General features: G+C 39.5%; 1 protein-coding gene across 2 annotated transcripts in view; it reads right to left on the reverse strand.

The window, feature by feature from the left end:
• LOC307192410 (cytidine monophosphate-N-acetylneuraminic acid hydroxylase) overlaps positions 1 to 14215 on the reverse strand; it is a 69549-nt gene extending 55334 nt beyond the window's left edge. For both annotated transcript variants that reach the window (XR_013830045.1, XM_079933238.1), the window contains exons 1-3: positions 13620 to 14215; positions 994 to 1093; positions 550 to 753 (exon numbers count right to left, since the gene is read on the reverse strand). Coding sequence is in view for 1 of the 2 variants with exons in the window: in XM_079933238.1 (XP_079789364.1) it covers positions 550 to 753; positions 994 to 1001 (212 nt within the window). In the remaining variant the exon portion in view is untranslated. The remainder of the gene's footprint in view (positions 1 to 549; positions 754 to 993; positions 1094 to 13619) is intronic.
• Between the last annotated feature and the right edge of the window lie 1213 nt (positions 14216 to 15428).

A 15428-nucleotide genomic window follows, 5' to 3' on the forward strand; every position in this document is an offset into this window, starting at 1 on the left:
GCTTCATCAAGTGGGGGGAGACGGGTACCAGCACTAGTTCTTCCAAGAAATGATTAGAAGAGCTGCTGTTCAGGGCAGATACAGTCGCGGCTCTGCCACTTTGGGTTTTTAATCACCATGAGGCAGTCAAAGCAAGTCTATCTGCTCTCCAGCAGTGTTTGGATGAGGGCCTGCCCCACTCATACTTCTGGGGGAGTGGGAAAGGAAACCCAGAGGAGGCTTGAGTCCTGGAAAATAAAAGCTGTTACATGCACCCAAGCACTCACTCACACACACACACACACACACACACACGTACCTTAGAAATTTCACTGTTTATCAAGCTAGGAATCAATTTTCAATTAGAGTTCTTAAGAGAGAGTGGGAAATTAAGTAAAGGTCATAATGTTTTGAGATCAGAGAGTTGCCTCAGTGAGCACAAGTAAAAGTTATGAATTTGCTAAAAGAAATAATTTGTCAGTTGGTTCGTTTGATTTTCAATGAACACATCTCCTGCCACATCTAATTGTAAGAAGGGTCACCAGGGAGAAAGCAGAGGACGCGTGTTACCTTCCGTCTAAATCCTCGATGTCTTTTATGAACAGGCCTCCTTGGTGCTTGCACATATTCTTGCATGCTCGCAGGTGGCTCTTACTTTTATATAAGATGTAATCTTTGCCAGTGCTCTTATTTCGAACAAAATTGATCCCTTCCTTGAGATTGGCAACTTCAGCAGGTGAGAGACACAACAGGATCTCAGTTGTTTGTTCGATGCTATGAAAACGCGAACATTTTGAGAGGAAAGAGTGATACTGTTAGGTTTCAAGAGAGAACAATTTGGCATTGACACCTCAAAAACCTCTTTTTTATTAAAATACTTTTTAAGGCCATCCCTCCAAGTACCCAGGCCTGGTGGCACCTGATGGTGAATTTTCTCCCCTCCTTTCAATGTCCATCCTACTTGTTGAGGGTTTATCTCCACTTTCCCAGAGAGCTCATGCCCCTCTCACTTGCCTGCCCATGGTCTGTCGTTGCCTCTCTCTGGGTATTTCAGAAGAACTGCAGTTGCTCCTTCAGGTTCTATGACTCATTCGCTCTCAGGAGACATTAGTCTCTGTGGATAAAGAGGGTGTGGGCCCAGCTCAGTATTTCCGTCCTACTGCTTCCTCCCCTACCATATCTCTCTTAGAAGCCAAATTTTATATTTAGTTTCAAGAACCCAGTCTGCTCTCCCCACCTCCATGCTTTTGTCTCTGCACCTGCTCTCCTTTCCCACTGAGAGTCATCCTTTAGGTTCAAACATAACTCAATCATCCCCTCCTTGGATAAGCCTTCCGAGCTACCCACCGCCACCCCCACCCCGGCCCCCAGGTCAAGTCTAACACTTCTTTTTTTTTACTTTCCAGGAGACATTGAAATTCATTCTTTCTTTTTCTTTTAGTGAACATCTATCATCTCATATAGATATAAAATTAAAGATAAGATGAGACCTCTTAGCTGATTTACTCAACTTTCATATATAATGTAGAGTAGTGTCAGTTATGTTGATCCTGTTGTACATTCTCAGTACTTATTTATCTTACAACTGGAAGTTTGTACCTTTCGATCACCTTCATCCAAATCCCCTTCTCTCCACCCCCTGCCTCTGGTAACCACAAATCTGATCTCTTTTTCTATGCGGTTTTTTTTGTTTGTTTTTAAAGTATAATCGACCTACAACACTATGTTAGTTCCCAGTACACAACATAGTGATTCGATATTTCTGTACATTTAAAAACGATCACCATGATAAGTTTAGTTATCATAAGTCTAGCACTTCTCAACGTGTATTACTATTCTGTAGAACATGATAACCTAGTACCAGTGCACTGCCCTGCTTACTTGCACATAGATGCTTTTAAAAACACTCTCTCTGCTTTTCTCTTCCCACCACTTAGCAGACTATCTTTAAGAGCTAGCTACTTCAAGATTGAACCAACTGCACGCAATCTGAGTAATTTATAAAAAGCTCTAGCAGCAAAGCATTTGATCTCTCATATTTTTTCAAGGAAAATACAAATGTTACATTTCTCAAACCCCAGTCTTTAAACAAACTCTTGTTATGATGCAACTCTGAATCATAGTGGAATATAATTTTCGCCAAGAGGGATTTCAAAATAACTTTTGGCATATCCATGGTATGAAATCTGGGTGCATGTTTAATTCTACATTCCACTCCAAACCAAAAGTGGTCAAAATTCTCTTCATGTGTTAATTTAAAATTGATTTGGAGCTCATGTACATTTGTGGCACTCTCACTTTCATTTTTGGAAGACTGCAAATTTCTCTTTTTTCTTAAAGATCAGGTTTTATGGGGCTTCCCTGGTGGCGCAGTGGTTGGAAGTCCGCCTGCCGATGCAGGGGACGAGGGTTCGTGCCCTGGTCCGGGAGGATCCCACGTGCCGCGGAGCGGCTGGGCCCGTGAGCCATGGCTGCTGAGCCTGCGCGTCCGGAGCCTGTGCTCCGCAACGGGAGAGGCCGCAGTGGTGAGAGGCCCGCGTACCGGGGAAAAAAAAAAAAAAGATCAGGTTTTATTTAATTAAATCTAATTAATTAATTGGCTGCATCAGGTCTTAGTTGCGGCACGCGGGATCTTTCATTGCGGCGCACGGGCTCCAGAGCGCATGGGCTCAGTAGTTGCGGCATATGGGCTTAGTTGTCCCACGGCATGTGCGATCTTAATTCCTTGACCAGGGATCAAATCGGTGCCCCCTGCGTTGCAAGATGGCCCACCAGGGAAGTCCCACAAATTTCTTAAACAGGAAATTAAAATAATATAAAAAACACATCATAATAGAAAATAACAGGGAAGCTACTTCCAATTTTCAACTAATAAAGGCAGAGCTCTATAATTGAGTATGATCCATTTTTTTAAAGCAGATTCTTATTGTCACTTCTGTCCCAAATTCCTGGTAATTCTGTTCACAGTAGACTTTAAATGTTTCCAAATATATGTTTTAAATGTATCTGATAGAAAGGATTCCATGTTAAGCCTCATGAAGTTCTTTTATCTTTGTTCTTATGAGTACAAATATCGGACACCAAGCCAAAGCAAGCACTGAGGCAATATCTGAAATAATTAGCCTAAAAGTGTAAAAAGGAAACCTTTCTAAATATTTTGTTTTACCTGATTGAATGAACCAGTTAGCCAAAGTTCTGTGTTCGATTCTAAGGCTTTCCATGCACTGTGTAAAGCAGGTTGAACTAACTACATCTTTATCAATTCCTTGAAAACGTATATTGGAACCTAAAGCAAAATTTTAAAATGTGCCCTCCTATATACATGCTTTTGTGTATTTTTTAATGGTTAGTTTTTCCCAAAAGTCAATTTTTAAAGCTATTAAAAATTGGATTGGATTCCATTAAAATCAGGAAAGTAAAATTATAGTCAATTCTGGCTTGGGTATAAATAAAATATTTAAACTAAAATGACGTGAGTTTTAGTACACCTGCTTTTCAACATTTCATTATTTCTTCAAATACTTTAATGTTTGTGAAAAAATAATTATTAAAAAATACACAAAAGCATTTATATGGGGACATACATTTTTGCCTTTTGCCTCAGACTTGGTGGCATGGCATTGCAGTGCAGCATCCTGTCTGTAAAATTTTGATATTTTGTTTGTCATGAAATTTTGGCTTTAGCTTTGATTTTTTTTTTTTTTTTTTTTTTTTTTTTTTGTGGTACGCGGGCCTCTCACCGCTGCGGCCTCTCCCGTTGCGGAGCACAGGCTCCGGACGTGCAGGCTCAGCGGCCACGGCTCACGGGCCCAGCCGCTCCGCGGCATGTGGGATCTTCCCGGATCGGGGCATGAACCCGTGTCCCCTGCATCGGTAGGCGGACTCTCAACCACTGCGCCACCAGGGAAGCCCTAGCTTTGATTTTTAAAAATATTACGTTAATGATATTCATCTTGATTATATTCATCTCATGAAGCCAGGAATCCTCCAGAAGTTTAAGCTCTGAGAAAAAGGGCTAGAGGAAGAAAAGGCAACTCACTGAGAATTGTCAATCTATAAATGCATTTTGCTACCCATAATTTCTTTTTTTTTTAACATCTTTATTGGAGTATAACTGCTTTACAATGGTGTGTTAGTTTCTGCTTTATAACAAAGTGAGTCAGTTATACATATACATATGTTCCCATATCTCTTCCCTCTTGCGTCTCCCTCCCTCCCACCCTCCCTATCCCACCCCTCTAGGTGGTCACAAAGCACCAAGCTGATCTCCCTGTGCTATGCGGCTGCTTCTCACTAGCTATCTGTTTTACATTTGGTAGTGTATATATGTCCATGCCACTCTCTCACTTTGTCACAGCTTACCTTTCCCCCTCCCCATATCCTCAAGCCCATTCCCTAGTAGGTCTGTATCTTTATTCCCATCTTGCCCCTAGGTTCTTCATGACCTTTTTTTTTTCTTAGATTCCATATATATGTGTTAGCATACGGTATTTCTTTTTCTCTTTCTGACTTACTTCACTCTGTATGACAGACTCTAGGTCCATCTACCTCACTACAAATAACTCAATTTCGTTTCATTTTATGGCTGAGTAATATTCCATTGTATATATATGTGCCACATCTTCTTTATCCATTCATCTGGAGATGGACACTTAGGTTGCTTCCATGTCCTGGCTATTGTAAATAGAGCTGCAATGAACATTTTGGTACATGACTCTTTTTGAATGCTGGTTTTCTCAGGGTATATGCCCAGTAGTGGGATTGCTGGGTCATATGGTAGTTCCATTTTTATTTTTTAAGGAACCTCCATACTGTTCTCCATAGTGGCTGTATCAATTTACATTCCCACCAACAGTGCAAGAGAGTTCCCTTTTCTCCACACCCTCTCCAGCATTTATTGTTTCTAGATTTTTTGATGATGGCCATCCTGACTGGTATGAGATGATATCTCATTGTAGTTTTTATTTGCATTTCTCTAATGATTAATGATGTTGAGCATTCTTTCATGTGTTTGTTGGCAATCTGTATATCTTCTTTGGAGAAATGTCTATTTAGGTCTTCTGCCCATTTTTGGATTGGGTTTTTTGTTTTTTTGATATTGAGCTGCATGAGCTGCTTGTAAATTTTGGAGATTAATCCTTTAATCTCCAAAATTTACAAGCAGCTCAATATCATAATTTCTTTTTTTTTTAACATCTTTATTGGGGTATAATTGCTTTACAATGGTGTGTTAGTTCTGCTTTATAACAAAGTGAATCAGTTATACATATGTTCCCATAGCTCTTCTCTCTTGCGTCTCCCTCCCTCCCACCCTCCCTATCCCACCCCTCTAGGCGGTCACAAAGCACCGAGCTGATATCCCTGTGCTATGCGGCTGCTTCCCACTAGCTATCTACCTTACGTTTCATAATTTCTTAATTAGATTAGTTTTGTTTTAAATGGGAAGATGTTCAGTATTCTGTTCACAGGGATGTAAACTCCATGAAAGCTGAGGTATAAAGTGTCTGTCACATGGTAGGTGCCCAGTAAATATCTGGCTAATGAAGGAATACACTCACAAGAATGAAATATGTACTGCATGTAGACAAATGATGTGAAAATGCTTCCAAAGGTCACAGATCTGTTAAGGGAAAAATCCAATTAATGGCACATACAAGTTTTGAAAAGCAACTTAAGGGAATTCCCTGGTGGTCCAGTGGTTAGGACTCAGCAGTCTCATTTCCCGGGGCCCCAGGTTCAATCCCTAGTCGGAGAACTAATATCCTATCAGCCGCGTGGCGCAGCCAAAAAAATAATAATAATAATAAAAAGCAACTTAGGAGCGTTGTTGTTGTTGTTGTTTTTAATCCCATGAAAAAGCAGAGAGTATTTCCTCATTTATTCAAATCATCTTGTTTGCTCTTTATTATGGTTTTGAAAATTTACTTTTTCATAGCTAATTCTTAGATATTTTATAGCTGTTGCTGCTATCGTAATTGGTATCATTGTAATTTTATTTTTGGATCAGTTATTCTTGGTAGAGAGATGTAACAAATTTTTTAAAAATTGCTTTACTGCACTTTAATTGTTTTACTACATTTAATGCAAAACTGATCATCTTAACCATTTTTAAGCATACATTTCAGTAGTGTTAAGTATATATGCATTGTTAAGTGCAACAAAATTCCAAAATATTTTATCTTGCAAAACCAAAACTCCATACTCATTATATAACAACTCCCCATTTCCCTCCCCCTGCCAAACCCCTGTTAACACCATTCTACTTTCTGTTTCTATGAATTTGACTACCTTAGCTACTTGATATAAGTATAATCATACAGTATTTGTCTTTTTGTGATTGGCTTATTTCATTTAGCATAACGTCCTCAAGGTTCATCTATATTGTAACTAACATGTACGAACAGGATTTCTTTCCTTTTTAAGGCTGAATAATATTCCATTGTGTGTGTGTATCATATTTTGTTCAGAAAATATTTGCAAAAGATATATCTGATAGAGGACTGTTATCCAAAATATACAAAGAACTCTTAAGACTCAACAACAAGAAAACAAACAACCCAATTAAAAAATGGGTCAGAATGGGGAGTGGCCAAAATGGTGGAGTAGGAAGAACTTGAGCTCACCCCCTCCCATGGGCACACCAAAATTACAACTATTTACAAAGCAACTATCAATGAGAAAGACTGGATGACTAGAAGAAAAGATCTTCTACAATTAAAGATATGAAGAAGGAATCACAGTGAGACCAGTGGGAGGGGTGGAGACATGGTATAGCAAGACTGGCCAACACCAGTTCCAGGAAACCTTTGGCTCCTCACCAGTGGGTCAGCACGAGCCCCGGGACCCAGCCTCACCCACTAGAGGGCTGACACCATCACAGAAACCCTGCAGCTCGTCAGCCACCTGCCCTCGGATCCAGCCCCACTTGCTAGTGGGCCAGCACTGCTTTGGGACTCCCTGGGGCTCTGTAGCCAGCAGCCCCATGACTCAACCCAACCCAATAGCTGGCAAACTCCAGGACACCTCAAGACCCTCAACCCGTGGCACTGGATCTGGACCCACTCACCAGTGCTTTAGCACTAGTGCTCGGATCACCAGGGCTCTTCAGTCAGCCGGCCTGTGACCTAGTCCTGCCCATTGCTGGCTGAAACAGCCCCATGACAACTTGGGTCCCCCAGGCAGCCACCCCAAGTTCTGGCCCTACTCACTAATGGGTCATCACTAGCCCTGGGATCCGGCCTCACCCAACAGGGGCCTGACTTCAGCCTCTGGAACATTACAGCCACTCAGCCAGCTACCTGGGAATCTGGGCCCACCCACCAGTAGTCCAGCAGTAGGCACAGCACCCACCAGGGCTCTTCAGTTAGCCTCCCCATGCCCCAGCCTCACCCAACAGCTGGCCAACACCAGCTCCAGGACACCATGGGACTGTCATCCAGTCACCCTATATCCAGCCTCATCCACCATGGGACTAGTACCAATCCCGGGAACCCCATGGTCCCACAACCAGCCACCCGGGACCCAGTGATCAGCTACCCTACACCAAGCCCTTTGGAACAGCTGTCTGACATCAGCTCCAAGACATGTTGGGCCCCTAAGCAAGCCACCCTGAGATTCGTCCACACTTTCCAGTGGGCCAGCACTAGCCCCAGGACTCCCCGGGGCTCTACAGCCTCCTGACCCAGCCCCAGGCAATAGTTGGCTGACACCAAGTATAGGACACCTTGGGCCCCTCAGCCAGCTGCCCAAGGATCCAGCCCTCCACACCAGTAGCCCAACACTAGCTCCTGAACCCTCTGGGGCTTTGCTGTCACCTGCCCAGTGTCCCAACCTCACCCAACACCTGGCTCACACCATTTCCAGGATACCTTGGACACCTCAGCCAGCTGTCCTGAATCTGTACACTCACCTGTTGGCCAGCACTAGCACCAGGAACTGTTCTCACCCACCAGCAAGCCAATATCAGCCCTGGAAACCTCACAGCCTTGTAGCCTGCAGCTAGCCACCCTGGGACCCAGCTCCACCCACCAGGGGTTCTGCACTAGCCCCAGGATTCCCTAGGGTTCTGCAGTCAGCTGCCCCTGTGGCCTACCTCTGCCCACCAGCTGGCCAACACCAGCTCCAGGACACCTTGAGCCCCTCAGCCATCTCAGGATCTGGCCTCACCCTTCCATGGGCTGGCAGCTTTCTCACTAGGTGTGGTCTGGCACCAAACTGAGCTGCAGGCCAGCCAAGCCTATCAGAGTTCCCATAGTAATAAGCTTACCCCAACAGTATGGCTCAGGCAACCAACACAGAGGGCAACCCTAGAACATAGCTCCGGTGACCAAAGCAGTGTGCACTGCTGGGCCCCATAGGACATCTCCTACATAAGGCCACTCCTCCAAGATCAATAGTGTAACTGACCTACCTAATACCTAGAAATAAAAACAGAGAATTCAGCAAAATGAGGTGACAGAGGAATATATTCCAAACTATGGAATAAGATAAAACCCTGGAAGAAGAACTAAATGAAATGGAGATAAGCAATCTGCCTGATAAAGAGTTTAAGTTACTGATCAAAAAGATGCTCAGGGCTTCCCGGGTGGCGCAGCAGTTAAGAATCCACCTGCCAATGCAGGGGACACGGGTTCAATCCCTGGTCCGAGAAAATTCCACGTGCCATGGAGCAACTAAGCCCATGTGCCACAGCTACTGAGCCTGTGCTCTAGAGCCCATGAGCCACAACTACTGAGCCTGCATGCCACAACTACTGAAGCCCATGCACCTAGAGCCCATGCTCTGCAACAAGAGAAGCCACCACAATGAGAAGCCCGCACACCGCAGTGAAGAGTAGCCCCCACTCATCACAACTAGAGAAAGCCTGTGCTCAGCAACAAAGACCCAACTCAGCCAAAAATAAATAAATAAATAAATAAATTTATCTTTAAAAAAAAGGATGTTCAAAGAACTCGAGAGAAGAATGGATGAACAAAATCAGAAGTTGGAAGTTTTTAACAAAGAGTTAGAAAATATAAACAAGAATCAAATAGAGCTGAAGAACACAATAACTGAAATAAAAAATACATTAGATGGAATTGGGGACACAGTTCTTGAGGTGCTAGCCTACTGTGTTCCCTCTTTGCCTGGCAAAGAAATAAAGCCACGCTTTCTTTCTCCTCCGTAAAAAAAAAAAAAAAATTAGATGGAATCAACGGTGGATTAGATGATACAGAGAAATTGATCAGTGAACTGGAAGACAGAGTGGTGGAAATCACTCAAGCTGAACAGAAAAAAAGAAAAAAAAATTGTTTAAATGAGGACAGCTTAAGAGACCTGGAACAACATCAAGCATCCTAACATTCACCTTATAGGAGTCCCAAAGGAGATGAGAGAAAGGGACAGAAAACATATTTGAAGATATAATAGCTGAAAAACTTCCCTAACTTGGGAAAGGAAACAGGCATTCAGGAAACACAAAGTGTCCCCAACAAGATCAACCCAAAGAGGACTACACCAAGACACACTGTATTTAAAGTGCCAAAATTAAAGATGAAGAGAGAATATTAAATCAACAAGGGAAAAGCAACTAGTTATGTACAAGGGGAATTCCATGACTATCAGTTGACTTTTCAACAGAAACTCTGCATGCCAGAAGGGAGTGGCACAATATATTTAAAGTGATTAAAAAAAACTTACAATGAGGAAAACTCTACCTGGCAACGCTATTATTCACCTTTGAAGGGGAAATCAAGATTTTACAGACAAGCAAAAGCTAAGAGTTCAGCACCACCAAACCACCTTTACAAGAAATGTTAAACGGACTTCCCTAAGTAGAAAAGGAAAGGCCACAACTAGAAATATGAAAATTATGAAAGGAAAAATTTCATTGGTAAAGGCAGAATACTGAGAAGGTAGTAGATAAAACACTTATAAAGCTAGTAGGAAGGTTAAACGTCAAAAGTAGTAAAACAATCTATATCCAAAATAAGTAGTTAAGGGACACACAAAACAAGATGTAAAATATGGTGTCAAAATACAGAGGGGTGGGTAAGAAAGCAGAGTTGTTAAAATGCATTCTAACTTAAGAGATCAGCAACTTAAAGCAATTGACCATATATATAGATTGCTATATAAAAACCTCATGGTAACCACAAACCAAAAATCTGTAATGGATACACACACCCAAAAGAAAAAAGAACCCAAACATAACACTAAAGATAGACATCAAATCACAAGGGAAGATGGCAAAAGAAGAACTACAAAAACAACCAGAAAATAATTAACAAAATGGCAATAAATACATACCTATCAATAATTACTTTAAATGTAAATGGACTAAATACTTCAATCAAAAGACATAGAGTGGCTAAGTGGATACAAAAACAAGACCTATACATATGCTGCCTACAAGAGATTCACATCAGATCTAAAGACACACAAAGACTGAAAGTGAGGGGGATGGAAAATGGTATTCCAAGCAAATGGAAACAAAAAAGAAATCTGGGGTAGCAATATCAGACAAAATAGACTTTAAAACAAAAACTGGAACAAGAGACAAAGAAGGACATTACATAATGATAAAGGGGTCAGTTCAAGAAGAAGCTATAATGATTGTAAATACATATGCACCCAACATACGTGCACCTGAATATGTTTAGCAAATATTAAAATAGAGGGAGAAATTGATAGTAACACAATAATAGTAGGGGACTTCAACACCCCACTTACATCAACAGACAGATCATCCAGAGAGAAAATTGGTAAAGAAACACTAGCCTTAAACAACACATTAGATCAGATGGACTTAATAGATATATAGAGAACATTCCATCCGAAAGCAGCAATACACATTCTTTTCAAGTGCAAATGGAACATTATCCAGGATAGATCTCAGGCTAGGCCACAAAACAAGTCTCAGTAAATTTAAGAAGACTAAAATCATATCATGTATCTTTCCCAACCACAACACTATGAGGCTAGAAATCAACTACAAGAAAAAAACTGCAAAAAACAAATACATGGAGGCTAAACAATATGCTACTAAAAAAACCAATGGGTCACTGAAAAAAATCGAAGTAGAAATCAAGAAATACCTGAAGATAAATGAAAACAAAAACACAATGATCCAAAATCTATGGGATGCAGCAAAAGCAGTTCCAAGAGGGAAATTTATAGGAATAGAAGCCTATCTCAGGAAACAAGAAAAATCTGAAATAAATAACCTAACCTTACACCTAAAGGAACTAGAGAAAGAAGAAAAAACAAAACCCAAATTTAGTAGAAGGGGGAAAAAATCATAAAAATCAGAGCAGAAATAAATGAAATAGAGGCTAAAAATATAGAAAAGATCAATAAAACTATGAGCTGGTTATTTAAAAAGATAAACAAAATTGATGAAAATTAGCCAGGCTTATCAAGAAAAAGAGAGGGCTCAAGTAAATAAAATCAGAAATGAAAGAGAAGTTACAACAATACCACAGAAATAAAGGGATCATAAGAGATTACCATGAACAATATATATGCCAATAAAATGGACGACGTAGGAGAAAGACAAATTCCTAGAAATGCACAATCCCCCAAGATTGAATCAGGAAGAAATAGAAAATGTGAATATACTACCAGTGATAAAATTGAACCAAAAAAAAAAAAAAAAACCTCCCAACAAACAAAAGTCCAGGACCAGATGGCTTCACAGGTAAATTCTACTAAACATTTAAATATGAGTTAACACCTATCCTTTTCAAACTATTCCAAAAATTACAAAAGAAGGAATGCTTCTGAACTCATTTTACAAGACCTGCATCATGCTGATACCAAAACCAGACAAAGATACCACAAAAAAAGAAAGTTACAGGTCAAAATCACTGATGAACATAGATGCAAAAATCATCAACAAAATATTAGCGAACTGAATTCAACAACACATTAAAAGGATCATACAACATGATCAAATGGGATTTATCCCAGGGATGCAATAATGATTCATTTTCCACAAATCAATCAATGTGATGTACCACGTTAACAAACTGAAGAATAAAAACCATATGATCATCTAAATTAATGCAGAAAAACCTTTTGACAAAATTCAACATCCATCTGTGATAAAAAAAAAACTGTCAACAAAGTGGGTATAGAGGGAACACACAACATAATAAAGGCCATAAATGACAAGCCCACAGCTAACATCATACCCAATGGTGAAAAGCTGAAAATATTTCCTCTAAGATCAGGAACAGGACAAGGATGCCTACTCTCACCATTTTTATTCAACACAGTATTGGAAGTCATAGCCACAGCAATCAGACAAGTAAAAGAAATAAAGACCATCCAAATTGGAAAGGAAGAAGTAGAACTGTTAGTGTATGCACATGATATGATACCAAAACCCTGTAAATGCCACCAAAAAAACTACTAGAACTCATCAACGAATTCACTATAGTTGCAGGATATGAAATGAATATACAGAAATCTACTGTGTTTATATACACTAACAATGAACTATCAGAAAGAAAAATTAAGGAAACAATCCCATTTACAGTTATGTCAAAAAAAAAAAAACCCTAGAATAAATCTAACTAAGGAGGTAAAAGACCTGTATTCTGAAAACTATGACACCTATGAAAGAAATTGAAGATGACACAAACAAATAGAAAGATAAACTATGCTCATGGATTGGAAGAATTAATATTGTTAAAATGACCATAGGACCCAAGGCAATCTATAGGTTTAGTGCAATCACTTTCCAAGATACCAGTGGCATTTTCCACAGAATTTTAGCTATATATATATATATATGCCTCAATAATTCCACTTCCAGAAATTTATCCTAAGGAAATAGAGACGCACATGACAAAGATAATCATTACAGAATTATTTATAACAAAATTATATTATAACAAAATATACGACACAACCTAAAGTTCTAGCAATAGGAAATTGGTTCAGTAAATTACAGTATTTTAACACAAGTAAATGATAGGCATCATTTATAGATCAATGTTTAAGGCTATTAGAAATGCTCCTAATATAAAATGAGAAAAAAGGGATACTGAAGTGTATATACAGCAAATCTCTATTTAACAAAAAAATTTAATAAATATAATTTTTATGAAAAAGGGTAGAGGAATACTCTAAAATGTATCTCAACAGATGATTAGATTATTTTCTTGTGTTTATCTGTATTTTCAATTTCTTTTCAAAGCATTTATTTCAAATTATATTGCTTATATAATTTTATTAAATTATATATTTAATATATAAGAAGAAGAAGAAATTAGGCAAGTCAAAAAATTTAATGAGCTTCTTACAGAAGACTCTAAAAATCATTAATATAAAATTCTTAAAGCACTGGCATGACTCAGCAAGATAGAAAATCAATGAAGTAACTTAATTAAAATAAAAGGTGTAGTCGAGATTAAAAGCTTCAGCATACACCAGTCTCTGCAACCTGTTGCAAGTGGCATGCCAAAGTTAGGAAGAGCAAACCACAGACAGCTGCCTACCCTGCCTGGGGGCCGTACTCAGGGCTCAGAGTCTGGTGATGGCCCCTGCCCCATGTCCATAACTACCAGCAGGGACCATGGCCTACCCTGCAGAACACTCAGCAGGGCTCACCCTGAAGCATCCGAACAAGCTGGACCCAGGCATGACAAGCTCACCTAGTGATCTAGTGTGCTAGTCAACAGACAAGGCAGGCTCCTCAGTTCTCTGGAGTCTAGGCTGAGAGCAAATTTCACTCAAAAGTGAGACACTGGAACCATGCTACAGTAAGTACAACCCCCTTGGGGGTAAATAACAACTCCAGGACTGGCAGACTGACACTGTGTCCTCTCTCAGGATAAGTTTGTATTCAAGGAAGATCTGGAAACTAAAAAAAAAAAAAAAAAAAGTGAATATAAATTCTCAGTTTTTATTACAGGATCTACTAGTTGACTAGGAAATTTTCCAAATACTTAAGAAAACATATCAACTGGGTGAAGGGGAGGGAATATCTTAATTTTGAAAGGGCCTCATTACCCTACTAGAATTCTTTGAATGGGTAAAAACAATATGATTACAGCAAAACTAGTAGACAGCATTTCTATAGATTTTAAATGCCCAAATTCCACCAAAAAACAAACCAAAAAAACCCTGAATGCCACAGAACTTGGGCAAATGTTATGGGTGTGTGTGTGTGTGTGTGTGTGTGTGTGTGTGTGTGTGTGTGTTTATGTGACTGTCACTTATGGGGAACCATGAAACAGTGGAGTTTTGAAACCCATTGACCAGTTCTGGACTGGAGCTTAATGCTTTCATAAATTACCTAGAATGGTAGTTCCCGATCTACATATTGTTCCCAATGACCAGCCATTAAAAACACCACTATTGAATGAGGGCCAATAAAAAATTAATTTAAAACGGAGGTCTATACTCAAAACGCTTTAGTAACCAATGATCTAGCAGAAGAACATTAGGCTGCGAGCTTCATATGGGAATCTTTCATCACTGCATTTTCCATTAGGAACTGAATAAATATTTATTGAACCAGTAACGTGAAACCTTCAAGATTGCAAATGGCCTTCACGCCGTTCCAGAAATCAAAATGAGAAATTGAGAGACAACAAGTTCTCATGAGGCTGTTTGAATAGGCAAAATTATGGCAAAAGAGCAACAGGCAAATATGAAGAAACATTTGGGAAAAGTAATTCCAATTATACTTTTAGAATAATGGGTTCTAAGCTAAACTATTTAATAAACAGGCACCAGCTTAGACTATTCCCTTAAGACACTACATTGCATGTTTCATTACAAAAGGCCATTAAACACTGAGTGTTACCAGAAAGGACACTGGAAACAAAATGAAATTTGTTCATTCAAAAACCACTCAGTTTCCACAGCTAGATATGCTGTGCATTTTTGGTTCCCTACACCATAAGGAAGACATACCAGCGTTGAGAGAGGTCCTGAGAAATGAGATTGAAGTTATAAAGTAGATGGAAGAGCTTTCTTCTTAGAACCTAAAATTTAGAACTCTTTTATTATGAAGAGATGAAGATTTAGGGGAGAGGGGAAGCATAAATGGAGTACAGGTTTATTCATCAAACTTCAAAATATTAGAGAGGAGAGGACAGCATTTTGAAGTTTGAAATAAAAGATGTAGGCAAATAAAAGAAGATTTTATCCATTAGTCAGAAAATACACAGTAGTTGTTGTAGGTAAACTATATAAATGTAGTAACATCTACACTTATTCAAATCTAGAAGGTTGTTGTTGTTTTTTGAGGCTCTGAGAAAGTAAGAACAAGAAAAAAAATAAATCATTTAGGAGGTTGAGGAATCCCAAGAAAGAATATAGACTGACAAGAGAATCTAACTATTACAAATGTATGAAACAACCTAACTGAAGTGGGTGAGGGGAAAAGTGCTGGCCAAGTATCTTTGGAAATGAATGGAGTCTGTAAGATTAGAGGCACAAGGAGCTGCACATAG

Source organism: Stenella coeruleoalba (assembly GCF_951394435.1).
Source record: "Stenella coeruleoalba genome assembly, chromosome: 10".
Lineage (NCBI taxonomy): Eukaryota > Metazoa > Chordata > Mammalia > Artiodactyla > Delphinidae > Stenella > Stenella coeruleoalba.